Source organism: Tauraco erythrolophus, chromosome 7, assembly GCF_009769465.1.
Source record: "Tauraco erythrolophus isolate bTauEry1 chromosome 7, bTauEry1.pri, whole genome shotgun sequence".
Classification (NCBI taxonomy): domain Eukaryota; kingdom Metazoa; phylum Chordata; class Aves; order Musophagiformes; family Musophagidae; genus Tauraco; species Tauraco erythrolophus.
The window spans coordinates 23919517-23945113 of NC_141471.1; the positions used below are offsets into that span (position 1 = coordinate 23919517).

Genomic DNA, 25597 nt, shown 5'->3' on the forward strand with positions numbered 1-25597 from the left:
CATTCTATGATCTGAGTCTCCAGAACATTCTTCTATCTGAGCGAAATTTTCTATGTAAATCTTTGGCTCATCTTTTGTTAATGTAAGTATAAAAGAAATAATTACTTTGAAGAATGTACAGTTAGTTCCTCTGTGTACAAATACATTAATTCCATGTTCTTCTGCAAATTCTGATTAAATACTGTGTCTCCTTATACAAAAATGCAAGATTGCTCTCCCTCTCGTATTCACAGTGAGATAATCAACTAAACATGTTGAATGTCATGCTAATTCAGTTTCAACCGATATTTTAAAGGACTATCACCAGCAATATTGGCCTAAAATTCATATATTTTAAAAAAATATTTTAAAGATATCTTAAAATGCTTTTAGAAAAATTAAAACTATGAAGCTGAAGTAGTGAAGGAGAAAGGGTCATTCACTTGCAGCTGGAATTACCTTACGGAATTGAAGTAGATTCCAAGGCTGATTGTAGAAATGCAGTGGGAGGAGGAGTCTCAAGCAGTATGTAAGGAAGTATCTAGGCAATAAAGGTGGTGGAGTTTTACCATTGCTAATCCATATAAATTCTTAGTTATAGAACAAGCCAGCAATATTACCTCCACAAATCCACACATGCCCTACCTCCATTCCAAAAGACAGGCGGGCAGTAGCTGATAGGAGTTGGTTCTGGGTGTCTCTTTTAAACAGCTTTATTTTAGAGTAATGCTTTGAAAAAATTCTGAGTCTACTCAGCTCATTCAGCTTCTTCCAGATGTGGGGCTGTGGAGGCAATGTGTTCTGGGCATTCCAGTTTCTGGTTGAGTCCCTTTGCTTTCCTAATGACATTACATACGGCCAGAATTTGGCCAGCAGCTGTCAAAGAACCATATCTTTACCTTCAATAAAGACTGAAGTCTGAATCAGTTGCCATACCATACTAATCTGCAATAATTATATTAAACCATTGGTTTTTATTTTGTGTCTGTCACTCACAGGATGAAACAGAATTTAGAGATAAATTATCTCCCATCAATATAAACTTGAATTATAGTTTGGATGAATTCAATTTTGAAGATAGCTTGACAGTGAAGCCAATACTGAACTATTACCAGAAAAGCTCAGTAACAGAACAGGTATGAATTTTGCATGCCACATTTTCTGTATATCAACATGAAAGCATTTACAAATACTATGTGTGTCATCTTCCTTAAAACAGACTATCATGCCTAGAAATTACATAACAAGGATGTAATTAATTCAAAATGTAAGTTGAATATAAATATAGAACCAGGCAGGCCTTTAAAGCATTTCCAAAGCTTTGTTGTGATCACAGTTTTGATTGCATTCTAGAATATGTAAGCCAAGTTAGTGTGGGAAAGGTCCTGAAAGATGATATCGTTCTGCTAAAGACATAGTTGACAGTCTAAATAGTCTCCAACTACTCACGTGAAAAGGAACTTATAGCAAGAAGAAAGAGATTAATCCACTTGGGCAGTGCTAGTGATATTTAAGACGTTTTGATCCGTAATATCTAATGAAGTGATTTGGACCTTAAAGCATGCATTAACTTTTATTTTTTTTTTATTTTGCAACAATACAGGCTTATATTCTGGTTGACTGTGGTGAGGACAACTTGTGCATTCCTGACTTGCAGCTTTCTGCTATGCCGTAAGTTAAATAAAATATATGATGTTATATATAACGAAATCCAGACACTTCTAACTGCTTTAACAGAACGAAATACGTAGAACACAGTTCTGTTGTTTGCTATAGGTACTCTTTCTTACCTGATTTCCAGATTTTAATTTGCGTATCCATTTCATCCAAAAAACAAAAAAATGGAGAAACATACACTTGAAAATGTATCTTTGTCAGACATATTCATGATGTTTAATGGTTACCATAGAAAATAGTTTGCAAGTGATTGCTCAGAGTGATTCAAGTTCTCCGAATGCCAAGAAATAATACAAATTGTTGTTCAAAGGATATTTTAAATTTGTTTATTTCAGTGTGTCAGTGGCTTTGAACTTGGGACACAATTCTCCTGAAGTCAGTATACAGTGAAGTAAACGAATCTCAGAATAAAGCATTTCAAAACATGGCAACAGTTCCTCCTGTGGAGGGAGAAATATGCCAAGCAGGACAAGTAGGAAACCTCTGATGGTTGTCTGATTCTGTGCCATCAAAATCAGTACATAGCTGTGAAACGAAAGGGCACAGTGCCATTGCAGGTCTCAGGAGATCTTCTGTCATCATTAGTTTTACAATGGGCGTGAGGGGAAAACTGGAATCCCACCACCTTTGTACCCTCCAGAAAACAATGCTGATGGGACCACTGTGGCAAGTAATTTATCCAGTAGATACTTCTTTCTGGTTAGAAAGTAGTCAGGCTCTGAAATTTTATACCAGTAACTTTCAGGTTCTGTGGTGCTCTACTTTGATTGTCCATGATAGTGTTTTCTCTTGACCTCTTTCCTACCCAGGTGCTGCCATACTTTTTCATGGGGTCATTTTTTATGGGCAATCTTTTATTCTATGTTCACAGAATGTTTTCCAGAACAGATGCTATGACAGCAAAATGTCCTTCCACTCTATTCATATGTAAATTGTAATTGTGCACGTTTTAACTCCTGACAAGTAGTATGTTCTATACAGAGATAAAGATCAGCTAATAATTGGAGAAGAAAACTATGTCATGCTCATAATAAATCCAAGGAATGATGGGGAAGGAGCCTATGAAGCTGAGCTACATATAAAGATTCCACCTGAAGCAGATTACACTGGGGTTGAACGCAACAACAAGGTAAATGAAAATCAAAACATTAGCAATAATAAAGCAGAAGAACTGAGAGAAAGGTTAACCTACATAGGCTATACCAGCTGAAAGCAGCAAGTAGAGAGGTGCCTCTTAGGAAGGGAGATTCCATCGACTCTCAGCTATCCTTGTTCACACAATGCAGACTAAAGATTAGCCTTGTCATCAGAAGATGAGAAGGACAGGACCATTCTGTTCAGAGCCAGCTCAGGTCCAACTCCTTGCTATTAACATAGTTATAATACCACACAGATATTGTCACATTTCTCCCACGGCTAGAGGTATTCACGTCATTCAGATTTTGAACCGGTAAACCCTACCAGTAGCAGGAAGTAATAGTGCAGAATCCCGAGTGCTTCCAGCCTTAGATACTGTGGTATCAGCACTCAGTCAGAGTTGATGAGCCCTGCTGAACCCCAGAGTTGGACACCTCTGTTTCATGCTCCCAGAACACCAGTGTTTTACCATTATTAAGGGTATCCCAGTCTCTGATATCTGAATAGTTGAACATTAACTCCAGTATAAACTTGACAAAGTTGATTTCTTTTGTAGTCAATCATTTTATCTTGCGGATAAGTCAAAAAAGCAGTTATAATGTAAAATGTGCCAGTGTTCACAGAAGGCCAGATGTTGACTGAAGTCCTGCTGAGCTGCACTGAACATACAGTGTTTCCTTTTTGGGTCTGTTTGTTTTTTAAGAGCAAAGATGAAACACTATCCTGCAAACAAGCAGAGTGTTCATGTATTCTCTGTTGGACAGCAAGTCTGAATCGTCTCATCTGCACATAAATCTCCCAAGCTGTTGCTACATGAGCTTGCTTTTTTCTGTCAGTGCTTGAAATGTTCAGAAGGGCCTCAAGGGTGAGAGTGGGAGAAAGCAAGTTAATTTCCTTTCTAAAGGCAAATGTTTTTAAGGAAGTTGAAAGTAACTTACAAGGTATTTCCTTACTCTCTTTCTGTCAGTGTCTTTATTAATGAGCTTTTAACCCGATTTGAAAAAAATGACAAGAATTAATGATGTCACCGAAGATTGGAATGTGGAACCTCTCTTCTCAGAAGCATATCTTTGTACACAAAACAAAAAAGTAAAGACAACAGCTTCTTTCTATTGTCTGTTTCTTTTATTCTCTTAGCAAAACCTCTGGTTTTTCGTACTGTGATCCACAAAACTTAAGTTCTCTTTAATATACTAGACATGGTTATGTTTTTCCTTTGTTACTCTTTAGGAATCTTTGGCTGTTCTTTTGACCATTATTGAGGATGTCAGGAGAGGCACTTACTCTAAAACTCACAGCATGTAGTAGCACGTATCTATGATTTGGACTGGACAGAAATCATTCAGGGCTTTTCACTATTTTAGGAGAAATTGGATTTTGTAGTGCCAGCAGGGTAGACTCATGGGGAGGGGAATGAAAAAAAGAGGTGGGAGATTATGGTGCTTTGGAAGAATAAGGAGAAGCTAGAATGAGTTGGGAAAGAGTGTTAATGTTCTTTTTCTTTTGAAAACAAATTATTGTTATTCATTAGTTGCATTGTGGAAACACTTAGAAGGTCCAGAGACCAGATAAATGAGTAAATTACTACAGCTTTACTAGTTACTGGAAACCCACTGGCATGTAATAACTGCCCATGTACATTAGGTGTGGAGTTACTGGAATTAGCTGCAATGAAAAAAGTGTAACCATGCTATAGTTACCTCAGATTTCCATGACCAGCAGTAGATCCAGAGACAGTATATACTTGTGCATGGTAGATTCTTACAGCACAATAGCATCATTGTGTGTTTGAACCCCAAGCCATTGCCTGAATACTGTGTGCTAATTCTTTGCCCAGTGAAAGAGTTCCCCATATTGAACAGTTCAATCCTGCCTTGGTAGCAATGGCTGGAACCCAAATTCTTATGGAATAATTAGTAGAAGTAAATCAGGGAAATACAAAGCCCTAATAGGTATTTGTTGTGTATTTTGGCTTAACTGTCTCTGCTCAGGCTGGAAAATGCAAAGTTGTTGCAGATCACAACCAGATTTATATTGCAATGGATCAGCTCTGAGCCGTTATCCTCATGCCTTTCTGAACTAAAGTATGACACTCTCTTAAATAAGGAAAAAGACCTGAAACCTTCTTGTCTTACCTGAAAATTGTTAGAATAAGTACATGGTGGCTGGCTAGATGAGATGTTATTTGAGCCTTGTGAGGACAAACACTAGTTCTTCATGCATCAGCTAGATGAGAAGCTGGATTCTGGCACTAATCCATCCACTCTTCCTCAGAAATAAAATTGGAAGGTGTTGATCAAGGAAAGAGAGGAGATGTTTTACTCTGCAGTCTGTTGTGCTTAGCTATTCTGGCATCGATTGCTAATTCATCACTAAGACCACCAGAAAGAGTTTCAAGTTTGTAGGCTGCCTGGATTACTTAAAGCATCCAAACATTTTCTAGTTAAAATGCACCCTGGGAGTACATGTGTTAATTGTTGGGGTTTTGCTTCTGCTCAAGACTGCCAAAAGGACCATGTGTTGCTATAAAAATATAAATTGCTGCCAGTGCCAGGTAGAAGGGTTTCGTGGCAGAGCCTTCCATCTGGCTGAGTTACATATGAACTCAATGATACTGACAATACTGGGTGTGTAAGTCTCTGCTCTTGCTTGTGTCCCGCCTGGTTTTAATTTTCCTGTTTTGTAGTTAACTACCTCAAATAGGTGATCAGTAAAAAAAAAAAGGCAATAAATCTCAGTATTGAAGAAATTCTACCACAGCTGACCCTTTGTCATATCTTTATGCTGCACAAATTAGCTTTTGTGCTGCTGGTCATACAAATTCTGTGCCATTAATCATTTTCAGTCTAAGAGCATAGCCTCCAAATTGCAGAAAACCTACTCACAAGACTCCTTTATTTGCTCAGCCTTTGAGGGAGAAAAAATGTGTGATAAGGGCTGATTTATTCTGTGCTGGTCTATGAGAGAGCATTAATAAAGAAACTGCCAAATATCATATATAGATAAATATTAATTTGCTAACATTTAGACCTCAATTTCAACACGCCCTCCGAAAACAAAACCAAAATTACAAACCCACACAACAAGATAAAATGAACAGTTTTCCAGACAAGTTTGGTTTCAACTGTGTTGACATCCTCTCCCATGTGTTGCTTCCCACCTCTAATTAAACAACTGGAAAGAGTGTAAAAATCTCCCACTCCCAAAGCTATGGAGGATTGGAAAGGCTATTAGTGCACTGGACATGTTGTGTAACAAATTTTATTTCTCCTAGCAAATTATAAAAGTGTTGGTATACGATGAGGTGTGTACTGAGGGCATGCTTCACATGGGCTCCTTTTAGGACATGCCATATCTTTTCTTTTAATCTCAGTAAATGGTAAGGTCAGCATGTCCGTGCTGGCTTTTACAGGTAGGAATAAATTGGTAGTCAGTCATCTGGAGATTTCCAAAGTATTTTTATATAAAGAACATGACCTTGCACGTGTTGCTTAATCTGTGAGAACAGCAAATGAGAGGAAAGGCAGCGGGAGAGCCTTATAGCAACAACTAGCTGCATCCTGCTTTTACAAAGCTGGTTTACTTCCGTACATAATGGAAGCAGTTTCTTCTATTGAATATGCCAGAGAGGAAAACAGAAAAAAAAAACAAAACACATTCTGTTGCTTTGTTTTAATCTGTATCTTCTAACTTCCACTATTCTATAGCTGTTCCTCCTGTTATATAATCTGTTTTGCTTAAAGATGGTAACAACTAGTGATAAAGACTAAAGGGTCAAAAAAAAAATCCCAAAATGTAGGATACATTTTACATTAAGAGCTTTAGAGGAAAATTATATGAGTGTATCCTCAAAGTTTTCAAACAAAACTGCTTGAGTAATGTTAGGTACAAACTGGACTTTGAATCAATAGTTGCTGGAAAAAGTTAAATTTTACTTACTGCTATAAACAACGAAAACCTTAATTTCTGATAATGTGAAAATCTATCTGTCTCCTTTGTTGCTACATTATAAAGACAGGCAACAGTTTATGTTTTTACAAAAGTATTTAATGTTCTAAATACTTTACCATAGTTTGGAAAATAAAGTGCTAGACTTGGTCCATAATAAAGTTCTGCCAGTGCCAGGAATTCACTATCTAGACTTCTAGCGATGGATAATACAGCTATTGCAATTAATGTGAGGCCTATTGTCCTCACTGAGTTTTGCCTACTCTTTTTTTCCTCCGTTGAGTCATTATGGCTATAGGAATGATTCACAATAATAAAGCAGTATGTTACAACTAGAAATAGTGATCTCATCACGGCTCTTAAGGTACCAGGAAACTTTCCTGTTTGTTTTTCCTTGGCATCAGTTTTCCCCCATTGTCTGACAATAAGCAATTAAATGTTTTGATAGTGCACCGAGCAGGTGTCTGAAATCAAAAGAAATTCACAGCCAAAAGGGCGTCACTTTCCCAACTGGATACATTTCACTGTGATCTCTGACCTCCATATTGGTGTCCTTTTGTTACAGGCACTGCGTGTATTGAGCTGTGATTACAAGATGGAAAATGAAACTAGAATGGTGGTTTGTGATCTTGGGAACCCCATGGCGGCTGGCGCAAACGTAAGAGAAAATCAGATGCATTTGCTGATTTTTATCTAATTGAATTTTAAAGGGGAGCAAATGGAAATCTATTCAATTAGCAGAATGTGTCCCAATAAGCAGCACGTAAGCCAAATTGTTTACTTGAAGAGGAAATTGTTAGTGTAATAAGAGGCAGAACTGTGCTTCTGAAAAACTGTCAATTTGTTGTTCTAAAAGATTAATGATGCTAGAGCCTGTGTTTTTTTTCACTTACTGTAAAGAAAATGAGTGAGTCAGTTTAAGTAACAGAAGTTGCACCAGTATAATGAGACGAGAATCCTAATCCATAACATGATCTGTTTATTTCTCCTTTAGTATTCTTTCTACTTAAGATATGCATAGTTAATGACAGCTTCTTTAATTTGATTCTCATCTTGAGTGCATAAGGGTTGTCTTATCAGTTTATATCATGATTTATCTTCGTAAAAATGTTGTTGGAATCAAGTTTTCCTTCAAGTTATCAATGTCATTCTAAAACAGCTATTCATAAATCACAGTACACATTAGATGGAACATTGGTAATCTTGTTTACAGACAAAAGTGGAATTGAATGATGCCTGACAATAGACAGCAGATAAGGATTAAACATAGGTTTAGAGATAAAAAAAGTGCCACCCGTTCCACGATTGTCATCACTTATCCCTATTTCATGACAAAACAGTTCCAGGCAACCCCAGGAATATTTGGCCATTGCAGAGGAATTCTAGCACTGGTCATAAATTCATAAATGCTGTGAATATTTAACTAAAACCAAACAAACCAAGCTTTTATACCTAGGTTAAAAGCTGTCCTAATAAAATGAAGCAGTTAATAGCATGAACACACATGAGGAATAAACAACAGCTTTTAATTGAAAACTATCACTATTTGAATTTCATATTGGACCTGCAGCTTTGCAAAGAAACCAGAGCAAATCTTCTTAGTATTTTCAAAATTCCTATTAAGGTTTTTCCTATCGAATATCAATATTTCACTCTTCAGACTCTCTATGGAGAGGTGTTTTCCTGGCCTCTTATGATCTTGAAAGAGTTCCTGTCTGACCCTTGAAAAAAGAACAAACTGGGTCATGCAATAGGAGACTGGGACTAGAATAAGCTCGTTTGGATCATAGGGTTAGCTTCAGATGAGTCACAGAGCTTTTGAAAGTGAATGTGAGACCAGATGTCTCATGCAGCCATCTGCTTTCATAGTCACGAGCAGTCATAGGGTCACTGTTTGGGATTACAAGTAGCTGGAAGCCACTGAAAAAATGAACTCCAGGTGATGGACCTACTGCAAGCAGGAACCCACCTGGTGAGGATCCTTCTCTGTAGAACTGCTGTGAACTAGAAGTCTGAAAGGGGTACTATAAACATTTTCTAGGAAGGATATAGAGAAGAGGGCTAAAAGGTTTTATAGTTTTTATTTTATTCTGTTAATTGAAACTTCTAGAAAATAAGAGTAATTGAAAACATTTCTGCAGAATGGAGTTTTCATAGTGGGATGATGGGAGGCAATACTGGGCTGAAGCACTAGATAAATCCCAACTCAAGGCAGGTAATCTCTTGTACCAGAAAACCAGGAAATTTAAATATCTGCTTAGTGGTTTCATGGTTAGTCTCATGGCAGAAGCAAATTCCCAAGATACAGACAGAAGTGGACAAGAATCTTGTGGATGAGGGAGATGCAGTGGGGTGGGGAAGGAGAGCAGAAAAACCCATGGGTTTGGAAGAGAAAAGGAAGACTAAACACAAGAGACTGTAATGTTGTGTACCAAGCTAGGAGCAAATCTTCGTGGTTTGCGTATTGTCATAAACAGAAGCAATGGAAAGGTCTGAGTGTGAAGGTATTAGACTACAGCCTCTCACACTCCTCCCTTTGAATCCAAACCCCTGCTTCCACATCATCCTTGACCCAAAATGCTAGCAGTTTGAAGACTTCAGGAATGCTATTTCGTGGCCACTGAAGCAGTACTACCTGTCTCCTTATGAATTCTCACAGCATAACTAATCCTGTTTTTCTTGAGAATCAGCTCTATGGCTGCCATAAATGCACTGTTACCAAATATTCCTAAGAAAAATAATTGATAAAGAGAGATTTAGAAGTAACAGAATAAAACAGCAGTGTTCATAACATATTTAAGGATATTCTGGTTTATGAAAAAAAAGAATCCGACCCTTGAAAATTAAGGCATATGAAGATAATGCATTACAAAGCCAGATGGCAAAAGAGTTTGATTACAGTGAGTGAAAGCTTAAAGCCTAACTTTATCTTTGAAACCAGCTCTCCTGGAAGCTTAGTGAAGGTGAAAGGGCTTGAGCTTTTTCAGTCCAAACATATTTATGATGGCAAAAGTGCTTCCAAAAGTGAAATACCAGCCCTTTGTACAAATTGCATAAATCACGAAAAGTTGCTCTGATCCATTTCCAGTTTTGTAAAACAATTCTGCTCTGGCAGGAGATCAGTTATTCTCAAAATATTCCATCAGAAAAGGACTCTTTGTGGAAGTTGTGAGGGAGTGGGAAGGGAGGGTTAGGTTTAAATCAAACATTCCATAAACTCTTAACTATTGAGTCACTTAAATGACTTTTCAGCACCCTGAAATCCTAGAATTCCTGAACTCTTTAAGATCAACTTCTGAGTATGAGAATTATGTCAGGATTTTGTGATATAACCCATGGGATATTACTGCAGCAGGCTACAGAGTTGTCTGATGCTTCACATCTTCGAAATGCATTATTGTCATCAAAATTGGTGTATCTCTGACTTTTTGAAGATCTATGACCTTAAAATCATTTACTGGCCACAAAAATTACTCAACATTTTCAGTAATATCTTTGTGGTTAAAAGAAGATGAACAGGTGAAAAAGAAGATAAAAAGAAATGGGAAGGAAAATCACAATACCATATGGCCCAGAATGCAAACGAAATATCTGTGATACCATCTCACTGGTAAAGAGTGCTCGAAGTACTTATTTATGACACTGAAATGGATCAGACTGACAAGCTTCCTAATGCCTGTTCGGCAGCCTTAGCAAGTGAGATGCAGGTTTTATTATAAATTCTGGTAGAACAATTTGGAAATTAATAAAAATGAAGAGAAATAAGGTTAGAAGGCTGGGAGGCTTGGAAGATCTTGCCTATTTCTTGGTATGCACCAAACTGATTCTTCAAAAGCACAGAGATTTTATCTTTCCTGTGCACTGTAAGACACTTCAAAAAAGCTAGCTCTCTGTCTGCCAGCATACTCCTAGATCCTGTCAAACATAATAACAGGTTAAAGCTTATCAGTAATGGCAGAATTGTCATGTATTTCAAAGATACGTGATGTTACTAACGTAGAAAATAATACAATTTTAATGAAACTAACTTCACTTTGAAAACTTTAAATAAAATTAAACTATTCTAATAAAAAAGGAGGTTGAGTGATTGCTGAGTTACAAGCTCAGGCGTATTCAACTCCTTTGGCCTCAGTGGGTTTTCAGCAAGGGCATGTGACCATCTTTGTCCCATCATTAGTAGCAGTGTCAAGGGCTACTTGACATAACAAACTCATACAACTATACAAAAGCAACATCTGCAGCTTATTAGAGTCATACAGTAGTAGTATGTTTCAGTATTAAATAAGAGATTAATCCTCAGGGGTCTAATAGATCATCAAAACTGCCGTTCACGTTTACTCTATTTGAGGAAAAATTTATCTTCAGTTCATCAAACCTTTTTTCTGTTATAAGTTGAAACAAATTTATACAGACTGATTAGTAAAAACAGTAGGAGAAATTATGAATTGAATATTTGGAAAATTTTCCCTCAGAGATTAAAAAAATCATTATATTTTTAAAGGTGAATGAAATATCAATACAGTTGTTAAAATCATCTCCAAAAAGCGGTCTTAAAAACTGCTTACATCTCTATTCCAAGTCAGCTATTCAGCTTCTGTTTAATTTAATGAGCATTTTCTTTTCATTTTAAAGATTTTACTTCCAAAAAGAGAGATTAGCTATAACTATGACATTAAAATGGTCAGAATTCAAAGATTTGAACTTGCCATTTCTTTTATGATGACAATATTGCTTTCAACATAGGACAACTGAAAGAAGTGATTGAAACATGTTAGCTAAGTCTTGTTCTGGAGATGTTTTAAGATTCAGTGATGCACCACTGCAAGTAAGGAAAGAAAGAGAACTGAATAAAATTTTTTAAAAAACAATGCATGGGAAAAAGGAATTGCTTAAACATCTGAAATGACACCCACAGAGGAAAATGCCTCCTCTTCAATGATGTAGAATCTAGGTCCCAAACATAAAACTCTGCATTGTTGTGTCCTGTCCTGTTGCTGACAGTGCTACCCCAAGTATGTTAAGGAAAGCGTGCCAAGGAGACAACTCTTCTTCTTCCCCCCTTCCCTCCCTCCCCCTGTAATCTAGTCAGATATTGGCAGACATGAAGGAATGATGTCCTCATTTCCTAGTGCCTTTTGATTAATTTCTCAGGAAGATTGTTTCTCCACATGGAGAATATGGCTATATGTAACCATCCTTTTTAAAAAAATGAAAGCACCGTGTGCAAGTTATGTGGCAGGAAATTCTGCCATCAGGCAATAGAGGAGGTAGCGGGGAGTGAAAAGTTGTACAAGATTACAGGCTGTGGACTTTGCTGTCAGGCACAATGCAAAATTCACATTTCAAGAATAACCAGATTTAAAAAAACATGCAGTTGAAATGAGGCAATTAAGAACATTAATCTAAACACTGCAGTACAGTTTTATGAATTTAACATGGAAGGCAGATGACATCTCCCTCTGCTCCCCTGCCACTTACATACTGGGGCTGTAAACATGTCCAACAAGAGGGTTACAGAGACCCCACCATATGCTGTGGTATATTTCTTCTTTAGTTAGCCCTGCAATTCCATTCTGTCTTCCGAATAAATTTGTTCTGCTTTACTTCATGCCCTTCTTGCAAAGCAAATGGAAATCAGAGGGAGGAAACGAGGTCTGCATACACAAAGGAGCACCGGTGGAAACCCTTATCTCCTTCAGTTTTGTGAACTGCGTGTTTTACCTCTGTCTTCTGTGGACACACGCTGCAAGTTGTGGCAAACTGAACTGCAAATATAACTTCTTAACTAAACTTTAATGAAAAAACTCAAACCAAATCAAACTAAAACACCAAGCTGCTGCTAACTTAGGCTCTAGAAGAAAAACAAGTGATCAGTCAGCCCTGCAACACCTAAAGCATGCAGCTCGTATGTCACAGTTACAGAGACAAAGAGAGTAGCAGGAAGCCCTGGCGACCTGAACAAAGGCATGCATGGATGGAGGCAGGGATGAGAGGTGCCAGACAGCTATTATTTTCTTTGGGCTTGGCAAAGTAAAGCAAAGACTGTCTGGATGAAGAAGAGCCCACCGCTGTGTTCTTGGGAGTGTGCTTCTCCCTTCCTCTTGATCTTTCCTCTGTCCAGCCAAGTTTTCCATCTGGTGACATACAGAGGCAGGATGGTATTTTTCCTGAAAACAACTAAATGATATTATTTCATATTAATTTTAAAAAGCAACAGTATCCTATACAAGTCTGTGAAATGTAGTGTTGAACAGTACTGCTCTCTTTGTATGGAGAGATCAACTGTTTTTAGTAACACGTTGTTTTGTTTCTTTCTCAGTTCTCTACAGGCATTCGATTTTCTGTTCAGCATTTTGAAAATGCAGATTTCAGCATCCATTTTGAGCTGCAAATAAAAAGGTTAGATATGTTATCAAGAGTATGATTATTTAAGTTCTGAATTCCTGTTGATATCTGAAGTTTAATATATAAGAAGGTCACTCTAACTCTTCAGTGTCAGTAGTTATTTCATGGGCATTTCTATGGTAGCTTTTTACAGGAGGATTTGTGGAGCTGGAGCCTTGGTAGCTTTTAACAAAATCAATCTTAGGGTTATTCTGAGGATTTTATCTTGTTACAATTCAGGTTTTGAAGATCTGGTCAGTGATTTTGGTCAGTGATCCAAGGATCTTGTGTAGATTTGCCAAATTAGCACTTCATTTTCCACTTCAGGATTAATGAACAGTGATCACTTTGTAACAAAGTCCTGTGTTTAAAAACATGTCATCTTCTGAAAACAAAAAGGCATGCCACTTCTTCGTGACAATTTATAAAATAGAAGGAGAGCCATCAAAATCTGCTCAACAGATTTACTGGCATGAAGAGAGAAAACTGTTTCAGTTTGATGCAGGTGAACGTTTGTTGTTTTTCCATTAGTTTCCTCCACATTTGTGGGGCCGAAGTATCACTGCTGGAGAATCTTCTCTTTTATGCTGAGCAATATTTCCTCCACAGGGACAAAAAAGCACAGGACAGATTGGATTAGGATAACAGCAAGAACAAACCTGGGACTTTTTCAGTAGGTGGTAGGGCTTCTGCCCCATCTGTCCACATCAGATACACACTGGAATTCCTGATGGGGCCCTCTCTGCCCCATACAGAGAAACTTAATTGCTAATGTCTGGCCTTTAATGAGGACCTTGAGCATGTTCACTGTGATAAATAACTGAGACATTTGAAATGTTTAAGTCATGTTTCAATAATGTAACCTGTGAAGGAAAGGACATGCAGAAACTCGGGAAGGGCACAGCAATGCCACAGAAGAAGATGATGTGCCTGGGCAGGCTTCAGCCCTCTCCCAGGCATCTGGCTCATGAGCTGGAGACCGTGCAAACCTGGGCATGGGCTCCTCCTGAGAGAGATACAACATCTAGCTTGTAAGTCCCCTGTCCGTAGCACTGTTCACCATACGGTCATTAATGCAAGCAATACAGTTTTAAACGGGTATCAAAGGCTCTGGTCACTATCCTTTTCATGCTGTGAAATTGGGGAGGTTCAGAGCTTTTGGGGTAGCTAGATCTTTCTAGGTAATAAGAGTTGAGAGTAGGTCACTTTCATAGAAAAAGCAACAGGGCTTTACCAAGGAATAAGTCTGAATTTCAGGAGATAGCAACATCTCGTGCTTCCTCCATGAGTGTGACTCACTAAAATGTAAAGAGAGGAAATCTGTTGAGCTACCGAAAAGGAAAGTTTCCACAAACTGTTACAAAAATGCTGAAGAGCACCTAGCTACTTTAAAAAAAAAAAAAAAAAAAAACCAACAACTTCTTGCATAGGAAATGTACCCTTTGGTTAAAACTCACTGTTTGGTACATTCATTCTCAAGCAACAGTACAGTTTGCGCATTTGTATGCCCTTAGTGAACAGGTAAAACAATCTTAAAAGAAAAAGGAAACAAATCCATAAGGCAGAAAGAGGAAATTGCCTAAATGGAAGGAAAGAGAAGCAGAGAACCTGTCTGAATTTGTGTCCTGGTCTGAGTTATTCAAAACTCCAATGTTGATTTACTCCAAAACATCAAATGGAAAATAAATATTTTTGTTTGCAAGACTGAAGTTCACTACTCATAGGAAATAATCAAGAGGTTGAATAGTGTCTTGAAATCTGATTCCTTTTCTGATGTGGATTTTGCTAGGCGATTATATATCCCTTAGAGAGGGAGACATCCTGGCACTTTTATTTTAACTATTTTCCTCTCTACAACATACCATAAGTCACAAACAAGATTTGAATACCAAATATATACAATCAAAATATGTATTTTAGTTCTATGGAAAGTAGTACCATTATACGAATCGGAGAGCAGCTTATTCTAACAAATTAGTGGTGTCGTCATATTTATACTTGAAGCAATTTTTGTACTCAAAGCAATGGCTATAGAGGATTACATCAAAAGTTCAAATGATGTTTGAGGGGAATCTGCATTAGTTTACAAACAAATTAGAGCTGCTCCTAATTTTAGCAATCTGTAACCAGAAAGCCTGGATCAAAGCAGTATTGCCCTTTACCACTGAGGAGTCAGTTGCTGGGAATGCTGGCCTCCTCTGAAAGTTTCCATTTGACTGATGCTACCCAGATGTGATAACAGTAAACTGTGACAGTAATAGAAACTTAGTCTCCATGAAGCAAGGGAGTACTTCCACACTTTCTTGAGAAAACTTCCAAATTTAGTATCATTAATCCCATAATTAAATAAATTCTAAGTCTGCAATTATTTATTTTCACTGTCTTCATGAATTTGAACCTGCAAACCTTCCTTTACATGAATGGACTATAGTCATAGGAATGGCCTTCTGAAGTGAGAAGCTACCTTCATTACTAAGGATTTGCAATAAGAAAAGACAATAAAATGAGTGAGAGCACTAAGCTTTAAACATAGGGATCTCTTTTCACTGCTAAATGGGATTGAGTGTAAACACACTCTGGATAAGGGAGGGGAGAAAATAGGAAAAGTAAAGAAACAGCTTATTTTTGTTCTTTTTCTTCGAAGAAAGATCTGTCATGCAGAAGTCACAAGTTTGGAGATTCATAAAAACAAATTTTATTATAACAAAACCTATCTCGTACATTCCTCCAATGCACAAAACACCCTTATATTCTATTAAGACAATCCTATCCATACAGATGATCAAGTTGAACAAGGGAGTTCACATGATATTCTGAGCTGAATAAATTTGTATCGTCATATTCACACATAGGATTCTTTAAAGGAAGCTTGAGTTGATTGTATTATTAAACATGTGATAAACTCAAATAATATCAGACTTAAATACTAGTGTCCTATAAGGCTGAAGAGTGGCAATAGCAAGCCCATGCTGCAGTATGTCCAATGGCATTGCTTCGTAATTGTAGGCCTTGTGGTATTCAGCGCTGTATGTATAACAATCTAGAATTCTGCTAAATAACCTTTTTTAACCCTTGTACCTTTCTTTTCTAGTTCTAACAAGATTAATCCCATCAGCAATTTAGTTAACCTCCATATCAACATCAGTGCTGTGGCTCAAGTACAGATCAGAGGGTAAGTATTCGACCCTTTCAATTTATAATGATAACTATTTTCGTATTGAATCTTTCCACATATAATAATCCCATGTAGTGAATCTTTTGACATATTATAATCCCAAATGTTTTATCCACCAAGAACACCTGAGAATTCCCAGGGAGTCTCACCCCTGCAAGCCTTGCAGGATGCAGCTACTAAGGACTTACAGGATCAAGTAGGGCAAGACTGCCCACATGGATTCCAGTAAATTTACTGAGCATCTGTGCAAATGCAGCACACTGTAGAATCCCACATTGTAGTAATACCAGTCAGAGACACATTTTATTTGGGCATTCAAATTGTGTATGGATGTTACTAGTACAAAATGCCTGTTCATATGCGTAACCTTCAGTGCAACCACGGAGGCACTTAATTCTGAATACCAAAGCAGAATCAGCTGCTTTTATGACTGGAATGATGAAACACATTATGGCAAGGCATATAGTAATAGAAGGCACAGTGATGCCTTTGGAGAAAGGATGAATAAGTAATGAGCCATGACAAGAAGTCAACCAGCTACTACTGTAGTATTCTTACATTTCCATTTCGAAGCAGGTGCCTGTCCATTGACACAAGGGATACCAAAACTAAACAAGCACAGGATATGATCAAAGATTATTATTTCTATCTCTATTTTCACATACAGCTTGGTTTTGGAAACTGTAAAGTGCAATTAGGTGATAAGAATCTTAGACTACCCTGTAAAATCTTGGAATTGCTCGTATCCTGGCATCTTGGAGGAAGTTGGCAGAATATTCTTTTAAAGCAAATAATTGCTCAAAATGCTTTTTGTCTGGGATCTCAGATTTCCTACATCTCCTCTTCTCAAACTACAGCTCTGGACCTTAACCATTCTCAGCACTGAAGGGGAAGAAAAGGAGGTATATGGCCCAGTTTAACTTCCACAGTCAGACCATGAGACCTTGCTGATGCAAGAGGGGTGAATGTCTCTTATATGATACACCTCAAAGGGCTGCCTTAGGCGTAAAACAAAAATGCATTTATTTATGCTTTTATGGATTGATAAAAATCCATTTATTGTTACCACTTCTAAGGCAATACTTTCACTACCTAGTGCTAGCAGAGAGTCCAATCATTTTGCAGATGAAAGAGATCATGTTTTCTGCTCTAATGTTCAATCTAAATCTGGGAGATTTTAACAGTCTGTTTCATCACATTTTGTAAGTGTTTTCCAGGTTAAGAAGACTAACTCTAAGGCTAGAGTTAGGTGGAAAAAAGAGGACTGACACTCAAAAACTGTGTGGATATGCGTTAATGCTTATATTTCTGAAAAGGAGCAGTTGAAAGACAATATGTTTAACGAGAACAGAAATGAGAGTATTATTTCATTTTCTGTAGCTAATGGTGATCTAGGGAAATGAGCTGGGTAAGAAGAGAGGTGAAAAATACAGAATGAGGGGGAAGGTAACACAGAAGGAGGAGTAGAGACTGAGGAAATAAGAATCAAAGGAGTTATTGGTGGGCTGCAGATGTGTGAGGAAATGTTGGGAGCCAGCAATGGCTAGGCATTGCCATGGGTGGACACCCAGCTTAAGGACTGGCTGGAGTTTCAGTGCGTCAATGAAATTGTTATGGATACATACACAAGACTTTGCAGTAAGGGCTGCTTCCAGCGCAGTGGATTCTGTTTCTTTCGGTGAGGTTGCTCAACACTTTCATAGAAAAATCGTACAAACTTTTTTGTATTCTTTGCAAACTTTTTGGAAACTTTTTGCCCCTATCATATCCTTTCTGTGCCATAGTGTGTTCTTTTTAATGAAAAGTTCTGTAACAGGTAAATAGATAGATTCCAAAAAATGACTGAAACATATTCGGTTCTTAAAAAGAGCATGCCCACAAGTGGAAAAAGTGGCTTGAATTGCTGCCTGCAGTGCTAAGAAACAGATCATTAAATACAGAGGAATCACTTAATTGAATGAATTCCAGTTCCTTTCCTCTTAAGTCTTTTAATTTTCTTATTAGCTATAGCATGCATGTACAAAGGAAAATTCCCAAAAGCTTTGTTGACAAATTTTGCTAATTACTCAGAGATGCTAAAGCATATAGCTCCAAGGGAACTATTTGCTCACAATTTCCTAGATAAAAATAAAAGAGAGATTGTGTCCACATTTGGACTGGAAAATATCTTACATTGGTTTCCCTACTGCTCTGCACAGAGTTGCATGAAGTGAGACTGGAATAATTGTACATTTTACAGAGGAAAACTAAGATGTTGTCAAATTGTGTGTATGCATACATGCATGTATACTTGCACAGTGGACCCGTGCACATACTGCCTCTATCAGAAAGGAAAAAATCTTCAATATCCAATTCAAAACAAATTTGAGATAACTCCTTAGATAGTTCATTCAATGAGTGAGGTTGCTCTGATACAGAGATTTGAGTATTCTGCTTAACTTTTTTTTCTATAAAAATGTAAGAAATTTATAGTTGCAATTGTTATTTCCCACTGCTGAAAGAGCACTAGAGGAATGAGGGATTCAAGAAGGAAGTAATTTGGACTGGGAGGATTTACAGCTGGCAGAATTCTTATTGTATATCCCACATAAGCGTTTTCTGTAGAACATAATTTCTTTATCTTATTTTTCAGTGCTTTTGTTTGACTGGTGATCATTGTCACCTGAAAATCTAGGAAAAATTCTCATCTAATAAAGCATTGAAATATTAAAAATATTCTCAGTTAAATGCAGAATAAAATAGTCAAAAGAGAGAGTTTCTATCTAATTTGACCTGAGTGCTACTTTCACGTCAATAGCAGAAGTCCTCAAAATAACTGTAAAATCTGTTAAAATGAATGTTATTATATACTTTAGAATAATTTTCATTGAATGTCTACATTTACACTTTGCACTTGGTAGTTCTGTGGATAAGAAGAACACTGCACAGGGAATGTAATGGAAAACACTCATTTTTGAAACCTCATGTCTATTTCTTTTTGTCTAAGTACAGTTTCTGGTTTGCAGATTTTTGCAGTAGCTTAAGTGTGTCTGTGTCTTGGCTTTTGTAACAACACAGTGAAGTTCTTATTCTCCAACAGCAATTAACAATTAAAAATCTTATTGGCCATTTGTGAAATATGAAAAGTTAGGCTAAGCACCTCATCTGAAATTACTTTGTAATGAATATGTTTCATTTCCCTTATTATTTGGTTTGGCTTGTAAATTTGTCCTCTGGCGTACTGGTTAGTACAAACTGCTGGCCTTTTGAAGTCTGGGGAACTATCTAGAGTTAGCAGGATACTCCAGGGCACCCTAAATTTCATGAAGAGTTGTACTTTAGCTGGCTGGTAATATGTTGCTCTTCTCTGGGATCTCTTGCTGCTTTGAGAAGCTGTGTTCTGTAGAAAAGTTTCTATCAGACATTTCATTCATTGTATATAACATAAGAGCTGGAAACAAGAACGGTTTGTTTCCTTCTAAAGTATTTTAAAATGTCAGCATCTGCAACAAAAGCATCCAGTCTTCTGTTCTCCTCTTCAAGGGGCAATCTGCAGTGGTGCTTTCTCTGTTTAGACTCAAGGGAAGGTGAATTAACATCGGTGGAGAGAAGTCCATCGTTTTAGTTCAATGTTACATTCTGAAAAAAAACTTATTAGCAATTCTTTTTTAACAGTTTTCTGTCAGCAAAGTTGCAGCTTTGGCAGAACAAGCATTGACATTTTATGGCTTTTCTTTAAGCTAAAGATTCTGGAAACCAGCAAAACTGAGTGAGAGTTGACCCTTGTAAAGAAAGGGCAATACTTACCATTTTAGCACCAAGAGCTACTTTCACTACTAGCGGATGACAGATATCTGTGCCAGAACTCACCTACAATGCTAAAAGAAATTCTTGGTATCTGATTTCCCAACTTCTCAACAACTGAATAAGGCTAAAGTTGGAGTCTGAATGGTGCCCCTCCAAGGAACTTCCTGTTTTTATCAGAAATAAAATGTTTGCGATTTGAATAGAAACATTTACAGAAGACTACTTGGTCCTTTCTTCGGGTCAGAGAGAGAAGGAAAGGAAAAATAAAACAGCAGATGGAAAGAAAGATGTCGAATATAAGTCACTGTTTTCTTCATTTATGTTTGATTTACATGTTGCAAGATACAACAGTGTTTCAGGGAATGCCTTAGCTGCCACTTCGTTTGCAAAACAAATGGCAAGCCTGGAGCGCTATTTCAGCCTCTAGTCCCAAATTCAGTTTCTTGATACACCAGTTTCCATTGTGACTTTATGGAAGTCACAGTACCTCAGTTTCCCTCCTGTAAAATGAGATAGACTACTTTGCAAGTTTTTTTAAAGGAATAATAACAGAGGTTATAAGGAATTTACAGTCATAGCAGTTAAATAAATATCTAAAAATGTATTGCAGGGAAAGAAGATTTATAACATTAAACATCTACAGGCTTTAAATGGAAATTAGAAAATACGTTTATTTACGTATCATGGCTTAGTTTTGTGGATACCTCATCAGTACGAATGATGTGAACGCCTGACGTTGCATTCCTCTCTCCAAATAGAGAGTCACTCTCTTGTCTGGAAAGGACCATCCATCAGAGGATGGTTCAGCTCACCTAATTCTAATGAGTATGCCCAAATAAAATGGCCTTAAGGGGTCAGGTTTCTATAATGGTCCTTATAACAGTTACTGTTTTAACCTATTTTATATATTACAGGGTGTCTCACCCCCCAACGATTATTTTGCCACTTCACAACTGGGAAGTCAAAGATGAACCTACAAAAGAAGAAGAGCTTGGTCCTTTAGTCGAACACATCTATGAGGTAAAAATGATATATGTTGCCACAGGACCTCATGATGTTTCCATTAAAATCCCGATGAATTTGGTTCATTGTCTTTATCTAATGGTTTTAAACTGAAAGAGGGTAGATTTAGATTAGATATAAGGAAGAAATTTTTCACTCTGAGGGTGGTGAGGCACTGGAACATGTTGCCCAGAGAAGTCGTAGATGTCCCGTCTCTGGAAGTGTTCAAGGCCAAGTTGGGTGAGACGTTAAGCAGCCTGGTGTAGTGGACGGTGTCCCTACCCATAGCAGGGGGATTGGAACTAGATGATCTTTGAGGTCCCTTCCAACCCAAACCATTCTATGATTCTATGATTCTATGACCTGCAGCTAGATAAAGCCACAAGTGTAAATATTCTGACTTTAGCACGACTCAGATTTAATCTGGTAATTCACAACCCTAGTATCTGTTCATGTCAGTGGAGGAAATACTAGTTTATACTAGGAGTCTGTCTTTGACATTTAAGGGATCTATAAACATTTTGGAGTTTTGACAAGAGTTAGAAACAGTGCTTAAAAGCTCAGTACAATCAATGTCAAATATTTTCAGTGATTTGACTAGTTTCTCATTAAAAGCTGTGAGTGTTGTGCACAGGAAAAAATATATTTAACATTTAGCTGACTGAAAAAAAAAACAAGACATACACGTAACTTGTTACCTCATTACTCAGAAAATGTTCTGTTTCTGCCTTGTGTTGTTGTTGGGTTTTTTCTATGGATGATTCATCAATTAAAAGAGAAGAGTTCAGGTTAGAAAAAAGTGCACTGAGTGAACTGCATGGAATACAGGCCATCTTTGGATTCTGATGGATGACCTGTATTCTAGCGGGTAAAACAGAGTGCTTCACATATGGTTATAATTCACAAACTAGCACTCAAGAAAATATAAGCAACTGAACTTAATCAGCAGTGTAAGATTACAATTTGCATGAGTAATACTAAACTGTCATGAATCAGACTGTAAAATACAAAATATTATTTGTGAATTCCTCATCTTAACACAGTTCACTAAACTGAAAAAACATTTGAGCTGCTTGTGGAACTATATATATGTCACTTCGAGTGTATTAAAATAGTTACAGTTATTAGTTACACTGATTAAAGAAACTGCTTTCATGGTTGATTGATATCAGCAAAGCATAAAAAAGGCCAAACATCCACCCAAAACCCCTTTACTGAAGAAGATGTAAGATTGCAAGTGGGTTTTATTTGGTTCTAAGTAAAGCTCATCAGTCACAAAAAATCTACACATTTAAAAAAGGAGGTTCTCACATCTCCAGAAACTTTGAGTAAAGCTTTATGTTGTTCTGCTTCTTTAGCTCTCATGCCCAGTGTTAACACATATCCAAATTTCCTGTGGTCATCAGATATTTTCAAATTGTAAACTCATATAAGAACACTATTTTATAGCCCAGATTTTTTAATATCTATTATTTCTATCTTTATTCATTTTCCCAGAAAAGAGTAATGTCTTGGGATGTTACTTTAGGAAAACTAGTTCCTTTTTTTCTTTTGGGCAAATTTGAACTGAGAAGTTCTTAACCACAAAAACTATTTTAAGCCCTGCTATATCTTTTGTGTCCTGAAGTTTCAGCTACTCTTTGCAAGTATGTTCTGTCAAGTATGTTCTGTTCATTGTATATATTTGTGTAATGTATTTTGCTACTGTGTTTTGATTTGAGTTTTTATAAATTTTTAGGTAATTTCAGCTGTTTCATATGTAGGAAATGATGGGAAACGTGATGGATTTCTTGAATATAGACTCAGACAAAAAAGTTGTTAGCTCAGATTTGTCACTGGCTTTGTGACTAATGAGAAGTCCTTTTGCTCTACCTACCACAGATTCTCCATCAATAAAATGATATTAATAATCTATACGTCTTTCCCAGAGTACTTCAAGACTGTGGACACTAAGAATTTGAAGATGTGAAAGTTATGATTGCTGTGTTTTTGTTGTTATTTACTGCCTTGGAAAGTACTGACAATATTTGTTTGACAGCTGCACAATATAGGACCAAGTGCCATCAACAATACAGTTCTCCATGTCAGTTGGCCTGTGTCCAGTCGAGAAGAATTTCTTCTTTATATTCTTCATATCCAGACACATGGACCATTGCACTGTCAAACGAGCTCTCCTATTAATACAATGCAAATAAAGGTGAGTCAGCCCCTTTTATTTCCATTCCTGTCTGCATTTTGCTTGATTTTTTTCTGCCTACGCTTTGCAACGGGATAGAGCTTTTGGGGAATTTTTCACAATGACTCTGAGATCATTTTCTTGCTTAAGAAGCAGGATGTAGATAATCTATAATGTTTATGGTGTGACACCTGTCCTGCATGTTATGCGTTTGGTTTCTGTACTTTTCTTATTAGAAGAAACTTGTATTTTGAGATAGTACTGTAGCATTAGATACAAGACAATTTTTTAAATGGAAATTTGCAGGGTTTTCCTTGAGTGTCATTTTTAACATGGCTTTGCATAGATGACACAAAATTTTTCACTTCTCGTGGGATCGTGAAAATTCTTGTATCCTAAGGAGTACAGTAATTCAGAAAGTCATCTGTACAGCAGTCCTGAGCAGATGAAGTCCCAAAGGTGGTGTAAACATTCGTTATGGCAAGGGATTCACATAGCTCTTCAGTTGAGTCTGATACAACCTAGCTATGGTTTGTTTATCAAAAGGTCTTACATCTGAACCTGTTAGCAGTGGGGAAAATCCTTTATAGCACAATAATGCAGTATCGTTAAATTGAAAGACATGAATTTCTCGGAGCTGTTTATTTAATAGACAGCAGACAGACACCAGGTATTGTAGCATTAAGTATTTTTAAAGGATGTAACACAATTTTTATTTTTTATTCCAATAAAAATCATAGAATCATAGAATCATAGAATGGTTAGGGTTGGAAGGGACCTTAAAGATCATCTAGTTCCAACCCCCCTGACATGGGCAGAGAAATCCTCCACTACACCAGGTTGCCCAAAGCCTCATCTAATCTGGCCTTGAACACTTCCAGGGATGGGGCATCCACAACTTCTCTGGGCAACCTGGTCCAGTGCCTCACCACCATCTGAGTGAAAAATTTCTTCCTTATATCTAATCGAAATCTCCCCTCTTTCAGTTTAAAGCCATTGCCCCTTGTCCTATCACTACATGTCCTTGTAAAAAGTCCCTCTCCAGCTTTCCTGTAGGCCCCCTTTAGGTACTGGAAAGCTGCTGTAAGATCACCCCGGAGCCTTCTCTTCTCCAGACTGAACAGCCCCAACTCTCTCAGCCTGTCATCATAGCAGAGGTGCTCCAGCCCTCTGATCATCTTTGTGGCCTTCCTCTGGACTCGCTCCAGTAGCTCCATGTCCTTCTTGTGTTGGGGACTCCAGAGCTGAACACAGTATTCCAGGTGGGGTCTCACAAGAGCAGAGTAGAGGGGCAGAATCCCTTCCCTCAACCTGCTGGCCACACTTCTTTTGATACAGCCCAGGATACGGTTGGCTTTCTGGGCTGCCAGCACACATTGCTGGCTCATGTTGATCTTCTCATCCACCAGCACTCCCAAGTCTTTTTCCTCAGGGCTGCTCTCAATCCATTCTCCACCCAGCCTGTACTTGTGCTTGGGATTGCTCCGACCCACGTGTAGGACCTTGCACTTGGCCTTGTTGAAGTTCATGAGGTTCTCACAGGCCCACCTCTCCAGCCTGTCAAGATCCCTCTGGATGGCATCCCTTCCCTCCAGCGTGTCCACAACACCACACAACTTGGTGTCCTCTGCAAACTTAGAGCTAATTTGTATGGCGATTTGTTTTTTTAGGATCATAAGCTAACTCAGGCTGGAAGAGACCTCAGGAGTACTATGATCTAACATCCTGCTCAAGCAGGGTCAGCTGTGAGATTGGACTAGGTTGTTCAGGGCTTTATCCAGTCTGGTTTTTAAAACAGCCAAGCACAGAGACTGCAAAACCTCTGTGAGCAAATTTTGCTACTTCTTGATTGTCCTTACAGGGAAAAGATTTTTCCCTACATAGATTCTGAACCTCTCTTGTTTCAACTTATGCCTATTGCTTGTCATCATCCTACCAGGCACCTCTGTGAAAAGCCTGGCTCTATTTTTGTGATAACCTTCTCCCTCCAAAGTTTTCTCCTCTTTGGGCTGAACAAGCACTGATGCCTCAGCCTTTCCCTGCAGGACAAGTGCTACAGCCCTAAGCATCCCTGGGGACCCTCCACTGAATTCATTCCGCTATGTTGATCTCTGTCTTCTACAGCTCCAAAAATGGATGTTGTAGCTACGTGTGGTCTAATGAGGGCTGAGCAGAGGGAACAATCACTTCCTCAATGTATTGCCTTTGCTCCGGTTCATACAGCCTGAGATGCTGTTGGCCCTCACTGCTGACAGGGCACACTGCTGGCTCATGTGCTGCTTAAGCCAGGTCTTCTTCTGCAGAACTGCTTCTTAGCCAGTCAGTCCTCAGCA

The 25597-nt window shown here is 37.9% G+C and overlaps 1 protein-coding gene across 2 annotated transcripts in view; it reads left to right on the forward strand.

Annotated features, from left to right (window-relative positions):
• ITGA8 (integrin subunit alpha 8) overlaps positions 1-25597 on the forward strand; it is a 111320-nt gene that overhangs the window by 53197 nt on the left and 32526 nt on the right. The window contains exons 18-26 of one of the 2 annotated variants that reach the window (XM_086614524.1): positions 978-1115; positions 1583-1650; positions 2638-2785; positions 3531-3548; positions 7229-7399; positions 13061-13140; positions 16217-16297; positions 21001-21106; positions 23127-23285. In XM_086614524.1, coding sequence (XP_086470650.1) covers positions 978-1115; positions 1583-1650; positions 2638-2785; positions 3531-3548; positions 7229-7399; positions 13061-13140; positions 16217-16297; positions 21001-21106; positions 23127-23285 — 969 coding nt within the window. The remainder of the gene's footprint in view (positions 1-977; positions 1116-1582; positions 1651-2637; positions 2786-3530; positions 3549-7228; positions 7400-13060; positions 13141-16216; positions 16298-21000; positions 21107-23126; positions 23286-25597) is intronic. The other variant, XM_086614525.1, reaches the window with a different exon arrangement.